This window comes from Anas platyrhynchos, chromosome 4 (assembly GCF_047663525.1).
Source record: "Anas platyrhynchos isolate ZD024472 breed Pekin duck chromosome 4, IASCAAS_PekinDuck_T2T, whole genome shotgun sequence".
NCBI lineage: Eukaryota > Metazoa > Chordata > Aves > Anseriformes > Anatidae > Anas > Anas platyrhynchos.
The window spans coordinates 36,188,146-36,205,000 of record NC_092590.1 but is presented as its reverse complement, the minus strand read 5'-3'; the positions used below and the strand labels follow the sequence as shown (position 1 = coordinate 36,205,000).

The following is a 16,855-nucleotide window of genomic DNA, read 5'->3' as shown; positions in this document are numbered from 1 at the left end:
CAAGTCACAGCTAAACAGCTATCATCATAATCAAGGCACATACTGAGAATTCCAACAAGATAATAGATTTTGTGGTATTGTTTTCACCTTGAAATTACTAATACAGAATTCATAGTTTCCCTCTAATTTAAAAAGGTGTTCATTTATTTATTGATTTATTTTTATTTGGAAGAAAAGTAAACAAGTAACATACTACATCATGGTTCAACCTTGAACTACACAATGCACCATGAAGAAAGCTAGAAAAATATCGACTTGTTAAAATTATTTTTCAAATATATGATAGTGGTAGAATTGGAAATTCAAAATCAATTCTATCATGTCACCATAGCAAAAATTTAAAGCCATGAGAGAATCACTTTTTTTTTTTACTGCTCTAACAAACAGTAGCTCTCCAACTTCCACTTATACTAAAGCAGACATGTTAATTTTACCTTTTATCATTTTCTTTAAAAAACTTTTTTAAAAATTACCCTTAAATTTGTCCATAAGACACTAATTTAAAATCATCTGATTACAGCTGAGCATATCCCAATTCTAAAAAATATTTTTAAAATGATTTACCTTGACACAGAGCTTCCCCAGGCTCCATGCTTGTCTGTCAGGATGTTGATAATTTTCTGTATTAGTTGAGTTGCAGTCACTTGGTCTCGGTACTTAGCTGCTGTTATCAAATGATGACACATTTTTTCTTCTTCCCGTTTGTCAGCAGAATACTGGGCACACAGTGACTAAGAAGAAAATAAAAACTTTACTACTTTGCATTTTAATTATACCACCTGTAGGAACTTTAGGCACATAACAGTTGATCATTTATAAAAAAAACACTTAGAGAGTTAAGAATAAGCCCCATTTTACAGGTTTGAGAATTGAGGCATTACGCAGCTGCCCACAGTAAATCTGTTCATAGAGTCAAGCAGAGCATTTTGGTTTGTCATCAATTCTTTAACCTTACACACTCAAGATTTGGAAAACGGGTTAGTGTCCTGATTGCATAATAGAACACATAGGCGCAACCACTTCTATTTTACTACAAAGTGAATAGTAAACAGAGAAGAAAGTTTCAGAATCATGAATGCCAGCTAGCTGTCTACTTCATTTCCAGAACTGTCCACTGGATTTGCGTAGCCAACCATTTGTTATTATTTACATTAATATAAAACTATAAAAGCTATGGAGAAAATATGCATATCTTGAGCTGGGCAGGAGACTAAACGCATACAAAGACTGAATTGTCTTCACCAGATGGCTTCCTTACATAGGAAGGAATATGTCCAGCATATTAGCAGGCCAGCAAAGGAAAGCTTTTTTTTTTTTTTTTTTAAAATCTGTACTACACCTGTTGTATAAGTATATTCTATCTTCCAAGGCACTCAAAACTTAAAACTAACAAATAAGAACTGAAAGGCATACATATAAACAGAAAGCAAAACCACAGAAGATTCTTTGTTACATTTTCTATCATTTCATGTTTTTTTTCTTGATCTTCCGAAAATGTGTCTATTAATAGAGAACTCAAAAAAATGGACACCAAATTTAGATCCTCCCCTCATCAAACCACTGTACGTGAAGACACAGAACAAATTCAAATACTGGTAAGGAAACAATAAAAGCTTTTCCCCACTTCAGCACGCCCTGTTTCTAATTTCAGTTTTCATTTGGCAATTCCACAGATCACATATGCCAGACAAAGCATTTCAGCCTTTGTCAATGATTGGATTACTCTATGATCTAGTTAGTAGAATGGACACAAATGTCTGTCTAACAACAAAAAAAATTGCTGCTTCTTTGTGAAGCACAGCTGATGCAGACACTAGTACAATTACTGCTTAGGGCTTCGATAACAGCACAATATCATAACAATTTTTATGTTTAAAACAGTAGCAATACTCTTTCTATATAAATTTATCTATACAAAATATCTAATAGAAAATTTTTGCAAATAAGAAAACAGGTTATAGATTTTATTTGTATATATATATATCAAAATAGGTTCAGTCATCTAAAATGAGGGAAAGGAAGAAATGTGGAAAAAACACACGTGAAATAAAATTTGCGATCGTGTAGATTTTCACAGACATTAAATTTAAAAAAAAAAGTACCAACAGATGAACACATTTTTGAGACCTATTTTAACAATTCTAATATATTTACACATTTTCTCCTAATTTTTCCCATAGCTCAGAGCAATGCTCACCTGATGAACAGACATCCAAAAAGAGTGAAGAATAAGCAGCTGACTTTCCAAGTCAATGAGACATCAAAAATTGGCTTTTGTACTCACACGTGAAGCACTCTGCCACCCCTCTTCACAAAAACATAAGATGGCTAAATCATAACCTACACTAAACAAGATTTTTCTAGCCCTTTATAAATACACCTGTCTTTTCCAATACATCAAAATCTATTTTGCACCCATGATGATTCTGAGTTCTTTTCAGTACTTTGTAAATGTTTGATAAGCTGTTATTTTTAAGTTGCTTGAAAGGGCAGAATTCTAAAAACAAGTGTATAAGGTAAGCTAAGTAGTAAAATGTTTTAAAGTGCTCTTTAATGGATCCTCCTTTACAATTTGAACAGCAACTTTTCATATCTGACATAAAATCCATAGATATAAATCACATTAGAGGGTTATTCTTTCCCCATTATCAATCTCTGTCTCTTTATGGAACATTAAAGTCACATTTGACCTTAAAACATGATAAAATGGAAATCAAACTAGAATGTTTTGTAAAAGATATAATGAACTTGTACCTCTTTATAAAAAAAAAAAAGTCTCTTTACAATGTAATTTTTAACACATCGTTCATTAAATACCGAAGATTTTCAGAGTGTAGGTGTGACATTTAAATGAAGGAAAAATGGCATTTTGTTGTCCTGACAACTTCCATGAAAACAGAATCCGTCTGTTACGAAACTGAGATGTATAGCACTCCACTTTTCAGCAAATAAATTATGAACAAAAATTTGCAACTAACCCCAGAACTGAGAGATTCCCACGTGCAACAATTTCTTAGAATTACATAGAATTACAACATTACTCCAGGAGGGACTCTTAACCACTGCACACACTTTACCATGAAAGTATTTTGCAAACAAGAACAGGGAGAAGCCACGTTTCTATCAGATACCGGCAGGTGCATACGCATAGTTACTAACATTAAGAAAGTTTTGCAAGAACGTTGGTTTAACGTCATCTCGTCCTAAAACATCCTTTGGCTTTCCTGTAAGGAACAACCCTGAAATTTTACCAGTATAGAAAAATTAATATTTAGTGAAATTTAAAGCCCAGTTTTCACTGGGAAGTTCACTGGGTGTTGCTAACCTATTCTGTCATTTGCGTGGTCTACTCTGTCAGAGTTCTCCTTTTCCCAATATCCTTTAATGGATCTCTTTGGTCATGCAGGTGACTCGTTAATTTACAGTTGAATTCTTAATTGTTCAGTAGTTCTCACCCGATAAAAAATGACCAATCTTCAGAAAAAGACAAGAACTTTTTCTCTCTCTCTTTCAGCCTCAAATAATTATTAATGTAAGAGAAAGAGACGGTGGCTCCACTGCACAAGACAGAGAGATCCATCCCAAAAGGAGTCAGTCACACGGGACTGTTGTAAAAGCACTAAAAGCCTCCCTGTTTCTCTGTTGTATTTTTTAATTTTCCATATGCCTCCAGGTTCATCTTATCAGCTACCACCAGGCATAAAATACCAGGACATCAAGTGGTATATGATAATATTTCACACTAAATCCCAACTATTCTATTTATGTAAAACAAAAGTTCAGCTTGAATTCTGTTTGTGCACAAGCTCAAAAATTGATTTGTACAGTTTTATTTCTGTTATTATTTGGTTTCTTGCACTTGCAGTATGCATCCTGTCATGTTTGAATACAGTTTTACAATTAGATACACAGTTACATGCAAAGGAATTGACAAACCCTCCTTCCATTACTGGTTTGGCCTACATAATTTTTGTTACCTGTTTGGGAAAGTATAACTGCAAAAGTACTGTGGAGCATTTGCACAGTCACACTCACGATGAAACAAAAATGTTGAAAGGAGAAAAATATATATTCATATATCCACTCCACAGGTTATCTACCAAAAAAAGTCTAATTAAAGTGGTAAGTGGGGCATGTTTATGAAGCAGAATCCTTTGATATGACACAGAGCGGGGGGAGACCCTTGGTTCTCCACCCTTCACCCAGCATAGAACAAAAACCTTTTCCTTTGTCATTATCACAGAGAGGAAGAGAGAATTTTTTTCTCCTCTCCTGTTCCCTCCTTGAACTAGGCTGCAGGCTATTTGAACACGTAGGTTATCTGCAGATTTGTTTTTGAGGAACAGTAATTCTAAAGGGGCACAAGGTCATCCAAAGGCAAGTTTCAGATACAAAAATACACTTATTTTGTATGCAGACTACTACAATATAAACTAAACAAGATGAATTATCATGTTCTGCCTCTCTGTATTACATTGAAAAGGAGGAGTAATCTAGTGTTTTTTGAACTGTTTTATCTTTGATCTTTATAAAAATGTCAAATAAAGCTAAAAGTAAAAGATTTCCTCTGCATGGTAACATTTCCATGTACAACTTCGCAGTCTCAAAATTACAACACGATGCTTTCTGCAAACTATATGTAAGTTTAATGGCGTGTGTTTTTTTTTTTAATCAATATTGCACCTTTTTTTTTTTATTCATCAGCTCAGATCACTGAACACTTTGACATATGCCAGTTCCTTTGTCTAATTTGGCTAAAAGCTACTTGCTTTGTGAACAACCCATCTCTGTGGGTGTCATTTCAGAGGAAAAGTCATCCATAAGATAACACATAGCCTTGCCACTAATGCAAATTCCCTACAAATAAGGATATTTCAGTAAATGAAGGAGCTCCTCAATCCTCTGCTTTCAAAGATCTTTGCACTTGACCTCTGGCCTGAAGTTTAAAGTCTGGACTAAAAATGCTACCCAGGGAAATCTTACAAAGACTCCTGAATAAGACTTAGAAAAATGAAAGCTTAAAACCTCAACAGCAAACAAAAGTCAACCAATGACAACGTCTGACAGCCACCGTCAATTCTGAAGTGATGCCTCTGTCATCCAACGACTCAAAGTATTGATTTCTCTCAGCATGAAAAAAGCTTAAGCCAATGAAATAGATATAGCATCATCCCCCCGATAATAGCCATCAAGGTTAACACCAGCAGAACACTTATCAAAATATCTCTTCTATTTCTTCTTGTTTTAATGGACTGAACACAATGCAATGGCTTCTCATCTCAGCAACCTATAGTCTTCCAAACCTCATTTATCCACTTTTCCAGCCTCTTATCTGATTTGCAGATTAAAAAGAATCTGAATCTAAATCAATTGCTTCTAATATAAATGCGCAACAAAACAAAACAGAAATTTAAAATGTGTTTTTGTAGACATTCCTGGGAACATGCCAGACGTTCTGGGTGGAGAGAAAAAACAACAACAAAAAACCCCACACGTTTAAAAATTTCCAAGACAGGAAAAAGTGCTGTTATGCTGTTGATTAGATCATACCAAACAAACTGGTAACACTATGGTCACGACCAGAAGAAAAAAAAAAAAAAAACAAAAAAACCTACCACAGTCAGTTAATTTGGGTTAGTGATTAGACAGAAAGGCAAGGATCTCAAGAGACATCTGGTTTTAATCTGCACTGAGTCAACAGCTTTATTTTTTACCTTTAAGTCTCACAGTACTAAGCTTTAGAAAACCCAACTAAACACTAAGCAACAGCACTTTTATCAAAGATTGCATCTTTCAAATTAACCCTATTTAGCAGAGTAGGTAAAGGAACTGAACTAACAAGACAACTGGATGTAAATATAACTAACAATATATAAATAGTAAAGAACAGAAATAAATAACATCAGTTTTCTTCTGCAGTACCATATACCTTTCCCTTACTTTGTTTCTTATTTTTTAATTTTGATTCTCGACTAATTGCCTATTACTTCTGCAACAGGCACACCCTTGAATCAGAGTCAAAGACTTCACACAAACAAGTACAAGACCCTACTCCTTGCTACGAGCTATATATGCCTTACATTATGTCAATATTCTAACTCTCTAAGCATCACTGCTAACCATTTTCACAAACAATACACCAAGAGAAATGTTCCTTTTTAACCCAAGAAGCCAGTTCTTATTGTATATATGCCCAAATGCTTTGCATGCAAATCTCAAAGCACACACTACGGCACTTTCCCCTCTCTCATTTGCAAATCCAGTTTATGTCTGCAGTCTCTTCATGCTATTCTTGTTTAAAACAGGCCAAGATGCTAAAATCATTACTCCTGGGCATTACATCTGAGATCCCTTGGGTCTTTATCTTCCAGGTACAATGTATTTGTCAAGCTAGAAATAATCAATGCTATGCTCTAGAAATTGTAAAGCTCAGCATTTCTGCATAGGTGGGTCTGTGGTCTCAGATCAGATGTTTAGCAAAGAATGAGTCATTGATGATCTGTGAGGATTTTAAACTGTTTCCAACCACCACACTGCATCAACTTTGTGACACCACCCTCATCAAGGAGATTAGTACTATATTCACTAAACTTCTACTCTGACGCAACACATGAATCTGATCCATGAAAAATTTCTGGAACTAAAAAAAATCATTTATTTTATAAGGAACATCTAGTCTGTGCAACAAATAAGAAATATTTACATGATTTAAGACTTCACTACATATTCTTAGTGAGGGTTAAATTATGGTTGCACTGCTCTGATTTTTGAAAACTGCTGGATACTTGTTTTTGCAGTCTTTCCATATCATAATTTCTATACAACTTAAGTTTTAAAAAAGGGGAGGGTGTGGAGGAGACCTTTTTTTAATCATGTGAAAGTAGACATATATGTCTCAAGGTGGGCCAAATACAAAGACTTGTATCACTTAATCAAAGCAAAGCATTATTAGCTTGTTACCTTGTCTGCAGCCAGTAGTTAAAGATACCTTAGCCACCATTCTCTTCTTAACAGCCATAAGAGAAATACAATACTTAGTTACAGACTCCAAGGGTGTAGGGGAGACTGGCCTAGGGAAAATCCCAAACCTACTCTCCGTACTCGCCAGCTTTTCTTTCTGTTCAAACTAAAGCTCCAAAATGTCCTTATTCACCAACTGCCACCACAACCTCTCCAATTGCCTTGCTCTACCGAGACACAATGAGGACCTTTATTATCTGTAAGGCAGGTAATAAAGTAGCCCAGCAATTTTGGCCCCAAATATTTACTGCTCAAGGATTCAGATTTCCAGACATCCTTCTACTACCGTAGTTCTTTTACAACTTGCAGCACCAAGTCTTGGCACAGGAGCTATGCTTGAACAGGCACGTGCAGTTCAGAAAGCACATTTAAGCCTTAAATGAAGTCTCTAAGAACAGAGGACAGATAATACTGAGTATTTTTGAACAGTGTCACTTATTAATTAAAAAGCTCTTAAAGGTTCTACATAAAGAGTGATAATTTCACAAATTGTGTGTTGGACAAATTCAGAATCAGTTTTCATAAGGAGGGCAAAAGGTACATTCCTGACAGTGAGGAAATTTTACTACCCCAAAGCATGGAAAAACTGGAAATTTTGAAAATTAGAAATAAAGAGAGGCAAGATTTTTAAATGTTTTACGTTAAAAAGCTTTTTCCTTCCATTCTTTCCCAAAACAAGAAAAGTAATTATTCTAGTCAACCTCTGAGGCCACAAAAAAAAAAAAAAAAAAAAAAAGATCCAGACAGATTAATCCAGGTAACAAGATAAACCGAAAGATATTCTGGAGCCTTACTACAAAATACCTCGTGCAATTTTGATTCATAAATGTGGCTTTGGCCTCTGGCTATAACAGACTGAAAGCTGTCCACACAAGATAAAATTATTTTGCTTCTATAGCTATCAAACATACAGCTATAAATATTTATCTATACTAGAATTTAATACAACTTACGTTAATTGTCTCAATTCTTACCTTACAGGAAAGTGTGTTCCTATATAGAGCTCATGAGCAAAGAACAAAGAAACCATATTAATCTGAGGTAACAAGACATTTAGGCATAAGTTTTCTATCTTGCCATGACTGCTTACAGGTCAATGAGAATTACATCTCTAATAAAGAGTCAGTACTTTGAATACCAAGTTGATTTCAGACCTGACTGGACTCCATATGATGTCAATTCTGGTACTAAATGAAAAGAAAAAAATATTTGTAGTATACATTTCTATTATTTTTTTCTGATGACAGAATCTGATTTCTCTGACAACAGAATCCAAGGAATGTTCTGAAGGTATTTTACTCTAAATGCTAGTTTAGTACTCACTAGACGATAAGGGAAAATAAGGGAGAAATGCCATCAGCACACAAAATAAAGGAATACACAAGGATGGTAATTGTGGTAGATCACATATTCTGCAGTAGTGACAGAAGGAGCTTTAAAAGTATTCTGTTGCATATTTTGCAAACCTTTTGTAAGACCTCATCTAAAAAACATTAAGAAATGCACATGAACTCGTGACCCAAAAAGTAACCTATCTGTCCTTCACCAGCTTCTAAAATGCTTGCCCCAAGAGCTAATTTAGTGGACTAGATTTCTGACAGTTCAGGACCTTTCCCTCACACAGGAGAATGATCACCTTGAGTAGCACATATCCTTGAGCAACACTGCTAAGCAGGACAAACACGTTTGCTGGCAAAGCTTTTCCCCTTCAACACACAGGAAAAAAATAAATAGTTTCTGCCATTAAGTTACTGCACCTTCATCTGTATCTGCAGAAACATTTTAATTAGTCATTAAGTGTTAAGGACTTCTTTTGTAAGAGGAATTTCAAATGGTTATCAGAGCATCTGTGGGGAAAAAATGAAGGATCATAGAGGATTTTATTTAGAAGTCTAATTAAAAACAAAAAGTTCAGTGCTGTTGAACAATCCTCAAGATCTTCACTTTCACTCCAAACTTATTCCTCACGTTATGGCAAGCTAAGACGTCTGAAAAAAATATTTTTTCAATGACCGATTATTTTAAAAGCAGAACATTTTGATTAAGATGATGCAAGTGCAAAGATCAAAAAAAAAATCCAGAACCAAATGAGAGGGATGATTAAATACGGTCTTTTATAGCAGTTATTCTTTAGAATCATTCCCAGCCATTTACCTTGGAAACACGTTAAGCAGTCACAATCCCAGCTTCAGCTTAACCTCTGCCTTAACTTAAACTTCCTTTCAGAATTCCTATAGCATCAAACCATAAAAAGTACATTATTTTAAATTTATAAATTTAAAATTTCCTTTGCTTTTTTTTCAGTAGTCTGTCTGTTATATTTCATTCCTACTAGCATAGGAGTTTGAATGGTGTTTTTTTTATTTGTGATTTGTTCTGCATTTATGTAACACAATTTTGGATGTTCAGAAGAGAATGAGATAGGTATGAATAGGTTTGTTTTTCAATTTACATTTTATTCATTAAAAGTTCTACCACCCTTAAAAGGTTGACATAGCTGGCTCTAAAAATTGTTGGGAGATGGTAATTTAATTTCTCATTAAAACTAATGTGTGATTTTTATTATCCATAAAAATACAGCACCTTAAATATTCAGACTATTCAGAACGTGAGATGACAATATACTCTGATTTAATGTACAGCATTCTAAGTTAAGAACATCCACTCATACAACTCTAGAACCTTATACTGAACAATATGGAACAAGGGACTACAAATACTCCATAAGAATTGCTTTAAAATTTATGTTTTCTTTTTCACTTGGTTTAAGTGAGAAGACTGCAGTGATGCAAGAGTCAGTATTTTAAGTGCCACAGACGTTACCTTCAGAAAAAGTACTATGAAGCACTACGTGGTTTCTACAGAAAATATCTTTCGTTTTCACTATTAAAAAAATATTGAATTAATATCCCATAAACATACTCATTTATGTAAGAAGAACATAGATCCATTTATCTTTATTTCCCATTTCATTATTAAACAAAAGAACTTGCGAAACCTTCTATTCCAAGGGTCTGATGTTCTTGTTAAGTTCTATTTTTGGCTTTGTTTCAGTTTAGCTAGTGAAGGGTTTTTGCCTTTGTTTCACCTCCTCTCTTTCTTCCCTCCCTCCTCACCCTCCTCCCCCCCAAAAAAATAAAAACACCATGAAGGCATTTTAATACTGGCCCTGGATAATAGTATCAGCATTTGTTACAAACAGCTGAACTCATTGGACATTGCTGAAATGGCACAAGACAGATTACACAGTACAACTGTGCAAATCCTCCTTAACTAGATTTCATCAATTGACTTTAATTCAATGTAAAACAGTAAACTTTAAACATAACAGTTCAAGTAGGGAGCAAAAACAGCAACATAGGATAAAAAAGCAACACCAATAATGAGGAATTTTAAAGCAAGAATCTGGAATTTGATTTGAATTTGTTTGCTCGTTAATATTATAGGTACTGAAAGAAAGTACAGTGACTAATCAAAATCACCAGCTTCCACCAAGCATGCAAAAAAAAAAAATGAAAACTACTGAAATTATTTAAAACGTTTTATATAAAACACATGTGAGTTACTTAACATACCAAAAAGCCACGTAACAGCATTTTTTATGCACTTTAACAGTTTCTGTTACACTCCAGCCAATAATCTAGTTCTGACTAATTTTAATAGTTCAAGTTAATAAGTAGCTTCAAACAAGTGCCATTTAAAAATTATCTGAGAAACACTCCGTCCTCCTCTGCCACTGACCATACAAAATTGCCTTGCAAAACTGTATTGGTTCAATGCCAAGATGGGTGATGCTGTCTTCAAGGCTATCAACAACTGCTTAGAAATGAAATATGTGGAGTTTCTAGCAGGCGGTGCAAGAAAAAATAAGCAACAATATTTCAGAAGTCAGAATATCCAACTTCCTCTTCTGTAAATGTTAGACATGCTCAGGACTAATAATACAGGCATTAGCTTACATGTATATCAACTTACAGGTGTCTGTGGGTGGCATATGTGAGGTTCTTCCAGGCCTGAAGGCCTGTACAAAGCCAGCGAAGAGTGGCCCTGTCCCACTGGTGGCAACAGAAAGACTGCCCCACAGGCTGGCCAGAGGCCATGGTGCAGTCCTACTGGTGCCCCACCACCTTGCCATGGGTTCCCTGATCCTTCCAGACCACCAGTCACAACGTAGGCAGGCTTCCTAGCCTCAGGCTGGCCCTGCCCTATGGCAAGGGGTCATAGCCAGTGGGCCACGGCTGCCATCCGCTGAGGTTGCCCTGCTCTCTTTGGGGTTGGTGGTAGATAGGGACAGTTGATGAGGCCCCGCTTTGGCAGCCGTGGTACTGCAGTGGGTGCCCAACTTACCCTCTCTGCAGGGCACTGCCAGATCTCATGGCACCCTGACAGAGTATTATAAACTTCCAATCCCACGTTATGAGAAAATTGTTTTCATAATTTCCAAGTATTCTCTAAAACGTTAATAACCCATACAATAATTTAGTGTTTTGCTCACTTTGTCTGTCACCTCTACAAAATGTTTCTCAGGCAAGAATTATTATTAACCACTAAAGATGGAATCTCAAATTGTTCTGTGGGCAACACACAATTCAGGATAGTTTTTATGAGATTTAAATCTCATGTTTCTGCGAAAACAGACATAAAAAAAGATGGAAGTATGAACAAAGTATGATCATCTCAAAATCTATTATAGAAACATAAAATCATGGAATATCCAGAGTTGGAAGAGACCCATAAGGATCATCAAGTCCAACTCCTGGCTCCACACAGGACCACCCAAAAATCAGACCCTATGTCTGAAAGCATTGTTCAAACGCTTCTTGAAATCCAGCAGGCTCAGCACTGTGACACCAAGGCTGGGCAGCCTGTCCCAGTGCCCAACCACCCTCAACGGTGCAGAACTTTTTCCAAACATCCAATCTCACCCTCCCCTGTCCCAGCTCCATGCCGTGCCCTCGGGTCCTGTCGCAGTCCCCAGAGAGCAGAGCTCAGCGCCTGCCCCTCCGCTCCCCTTGTGAGGGAGCTGCAGGCCGCCATGAGGCCTCCCCTCAGCCTGCTCTGCTCGGGGCTGAACAAACAAAGGGACTTCAGCCACTCCTCATAATCTTGCCCCATTACCATAGGCCTCCTTTGGAAGCTCTCTAGCAGTTCTGTGTCCTTCTTATATTGCAGTACCCAAAACTGCACACAGTGCTTGAGGTGAGGCCGCATTAGCGTAGAGCGGAGTGAGACAACTCCTTCCCTTGACCAGTTCGCCATGTTGTGCCTGACGCACCCCAGGGTACAGTTGGCACTTCTGGCACACTGTTGACTCAGCTTACCATCAACCAGAACCCTCAGATGCCTTTCCACAGGGCTGCTCTTCTGCCTCTCAGCCCCTAGTCCATATGCATAGCCAGGGCTACCCCATCCCAGGTGCAAAATCTGGTACTCGTTCGTTTTAAGCTTCCTGCCGCTGGAGATTGCCCAGCCCTCTAGTCCGTCAAGATCTCTCTGTAAGGCCTCTCTGCTCTCAAGGGAGTCAACAACTCCTTCCAAGTTAGTATCATCAGCAAACTTTACTAAATACACTTTTGAGTCTGGTGTCATCCAGACCATTTATAAAAACATTAAGGAAAACTGGCCCTAAAAGGGAGCCCTGTGAAACCCCACTACTGACTGGCCACCAGGCTTATATAACCCCATTTACTATAACCCTCTGAGCTCAACCCATCAATCGTTTAACCATTGCATTATGTGCTTGGCTAGCAGTATGCTGGACACTTTGTCCAGAAGGATACTGTGAGAAACAATATCAAAAGCCTTGATGAAATCCAAAAAGATTACGTCAGTTATTATTTATGATGCCATAACCTTGGCATCACTACTTTGACCCATAATTTACTCCAAAGAATTTTTGACAAAAAACAGTTTCTTGACACTAAGGCACTAAGAAAAAAAAAAGTATGATATCCAAAGCACTTGGACTGCTCATCTTTATAGTCACTATCATCTCCTTCCAAGCTCTATTTCCAAGAAACAGACATTTTTTTATTTTTATTTTTTTTAGAATGCCAGAGATCTTTGAACACATTTTTTTTTAAAAAGTAAATGAACAAAAGAACTGTAGACAAATAAGAAAGTTGGGAAGGAGAAAGAGTGGTGAGGAAAGTATCAGGAAACCTATATTGTTCCCTATGCTAAACAGAATAGCAAGGACAATTTGTTCTTCTAAACAGTAAGACTCATTAAGAATTGACTCTGACACTTCCAGTAGGACTTCAGATTAACAGTGAAATCCAAAGGTCTCTCGAAGTCACTTGGCATCTTCCCTAACACAGTGATCATCCAAAGACTGACTTAACTGACAGGGCTTCCTTTTCATAATCTAAGACCATCTCTGTACAACAGGATTGGCTCTTTTTTTTTTTTTCCTGTACAGTTGAAAGTGGAAAATCAGTAGGTGGACTCTTTCTGTAAACATTTCCATAAAATAATCAGAAAAGAGGGGGGAGGAAGAAACAGATTTTCAAAAAAATCTATTGTAGTGATTTCCATATAAAAATGTATCAGAAAAGTTAAAATGAAAAGCTTAAGTGCCTATCCCATTCCCCTGTTCTGCAATGTGAAAAGACTTGTCAGTTGCTATTAAGAATTTGGATTAGCGTTGTTTCCTTTCCTGGAAATCTGTTTAGGTCTACTCAGAAATAAAAGGCTACTGTTATAAAAAGTTAACAGGAATACTGTCCACCAGCGCTTTACAGTTTTCCACCATGTTCCCCACTGGATCCCAGGCTGATTTCAAGCATTATGTATCTATCGTAAGATAAAGATGTTTTCACGATTTATTTACAAAATACTTCTTCAAACAATTATTGTTTCTACAACCATCACTCACAGAAGTATTTATTTCAGCAAAACAACAACATTTTGTATTCAGAACAGAGTATTATCAATGAAAGGATGAAACTTGCATTGGAGTAAGAAATATTGACTCAGGATGAACTATTACAATAGATGTAATATTTTCCACTACTTTCTCAATAATATTCCAATAAATGAATGAGAAAAAATAACCTATGCGACTGAGAAATAAAAGTAACATTGAAAACCTTTATTTTAAATGCCTTCAAACTGTACTGGTGAGCTTAACTAAATGTTTCGGTATCTTCATGTGAAACATAATTACTTTCCACATTGCCAACAAAGTTGTTTTTCATAAGCCACCTTTCATGAACATCGAAAAATAAACCTACTTGAATCAAACTTTCTCTTGCCTAAGTAAATGAGAAGACTGCTTTAACTACAAAATGAGAACATGCATACTACTATTTGTTTGGAAGCAAGCTAACAAGTGTATCTATACGTTACGTAGTCAAGAAGTCATAGGTCAACGCAAGAGTTAAGTAGTCAGTAACATCTATAGGTCAGGGATGCTATGGCTTTTAGGCACATCCAAACCTGTTCTGGGGTTGCAAATAAATCTATCATGAAGATACTTGCTCTCTCTTTTATGGAAATATCAGCGTGCAAGCAGTTGGAATAAATCCTCCAGTTAAAAAGCGAACTTTATTTTTTAAAGCTGGTAAGGTTCAGGATATTCAAAATAAAATATAGTGGAAGACATGCACATAAATATATTCAGCTACATACAGTATTTCAATGGGTCAGTAAAAGAAAGCATATTGCAAGTACGCAAACGTATGTGGTACATTTTCATATATACAGCTACAGAATAAGATTGCTTCATAGATTCACTTCTAAATTTTCATATCTACCATTACCCATTATCAAAAAGGGAATTTTTTAGAAGTAGCACAAACAGTAACATCTTAATACCTGTATGCACTAGTTTACTATAGTAAACTATAGTAAATTCAGATCTGCAGAGGTTTCACATGAAATCCAGCTGTAGCCAACTGGGATGGTTTCAGCCCAACAGCCTGAACTCAGGTCAGTCATAAGGAGTATTTGTAGCTCAAGTGCTTTTGCCAGGAAAAGGAAACAACTAAACATGCAGAATTGAACTAAAATACAAGGAAAGTATCGTGATTCCTGCTACAAACACGCTTCTCACAAAAAAAAATATATATATAAACAAGTGAAATTGTATTTGAGAGAATATCCAAAGCTACTGCCAAAAGACTGTCAAATATATCTGGGCTACAAATGACAATACATTGGATCAAAAGTTAACACCCATTTAGCAAGCAGATGCATATTTCATCCTTAATGGAGGCCTGAAAAGAAGAGTTCACTTTATTCTGGATGCAGGTATCAAAGCAGATCTCACAAAGCAACATAGGCGCATCATCTAAGGATCTTTTTCACATTAAGAATCCTATTAGAAGGAAAACACTAAAAGGTAATTGAATTTCCCTCAGTTATCTTCATCTCTGTCAGCTCCTGCTACAATAACTTACTCTCCAGAGCAGAGATAACTCAATTCTGTCCAGCAAGCATATGTTATGAATCTCCAAAGCAAACTTGTCTAAATCATTCTGGTCTTCTATCAAGGTTGGCTGTGGATATGAACTCTGACAGAAAGCAAACAAATTTATTTTTATCTTTTCAATAATTCACTTCCCTGTGCCTTGATGGAAGAATCCAAAGACATAAATGCTTCCAGTAATTCTGGAATTATAAAGACTGGTTGAAAATGTTTTATCTGTAACTTAATGTTATTATAAACTGTTTGATTCACCATTCTGTTTTAGCAGAAACAAAGAAGAGTGTCACAGTACTTTCAGGTTCCTGTAGGTATACAAAAACTTGAACTATCATGTCATGTTGCATTCATATTTTTTCAGAAGTGTTTTGACATTTATATTTTTATACTGAATGCAAATATTAATTTTACAAATAACAACAAAAGTATACCTCAAATTTTTATTACATGAAAGCTCTTTAAACATCTGTAAGTGCAAATTCTCTAATGATGGAAGCAAACTACTTTGATTTAAAAAGTCATTAAGCCCTTAGTAAAGTACAGTCACTTATCTAGGTCAACTTCACCAAAGAACAGCAAAACAAAGCAGCCAAAAGAAAGGTAAATGACAAGAATAATAAGCTAATTCCAGAAGAAGAGACAAGAAAGTAATGTTAAGGTTTTAGTCCAATTTTAACACTAGCTGTATAATTCCTGTCAGTTCATTCTGGTTTCAGGTTGTTGAACAGATAAGTTAAAATAAATAAATAATCTCAAGAATGAATGAATAATAAATAAGTGACAAAAGTTTGCTGTTGACACTAAGTTATTCAGAGTTGTAAAATCACGAAGGAGCTGTGAGGAACTGGAAAAAGACCTTGAAAGATCAAGTCATCATAGGAACAAAACACAGGAACTTCTTTGTAGATAAAAGAAATTTAGAAGACAATCTGAATTTAGATATAAAACAATGGGGTTTGAGTTCACCTCTATCTTCACTCCTACTTTTTGCCATAATGAGATTTCAGTATAACGAGAGAGAATTTTATGAAGACATAAGCTTTGTATGGGATAATAAGCCAACATGCAGGAATAAAATAAAAAATTAGGAACCGCTAAGAAAAGGTAATACCACCAAAAACAATGTGCATTTATAAATTCCTGGTGTGTTCACATCTAGAATGCTGTGTGCAGTTTTGGGTCTTCCATCAGAAAATACAACAGAACTAAAAACATTTTGGAAGGTTCCAGAATTGGAATCACAGTTATAGATGAAATAATGTTGTAAAAGTAGGATTTTTTCAAGACTGTGAAGAAAAGGACTCAGGAGGGATAGGAGAATCCTGTTAAATCATGGTATAAAGGACCCTTTCTAAGGGAAACTTTGTGAATGAGTTATAGTTCATTACAAGATTGTCACCAGGAAAA

At 35.9% G+C, this 16,855-nt stretch overlaps 1 protein-coding gene across 4 annotated transcripts in view; it reads right to left on the bottom strand.

The window, feature by feature from the left end:
- LRBA (LPS responsive beige-like anchor protein) overlaps nucleotides 1–16,855 on the bottom strand; it is a 391,064-nt gene that overhangs the window by 230,770 nt on the left and 143,439 nt on the right. For all 4 annotated transcript variants that reach the window (XM_072037390.1, XM_072037391.1, XM_072037392.1 and 1 more), the window contains one exon: nucleotides 565–731. In XM_072037390.1, the coding sequence (XP_071893491.1) occupies nucleotides 565–731 (167 nt within the window). The remainder of the gene's footprint in view (nucleotides 1–564; nucleotides 732–16,855) is intronic.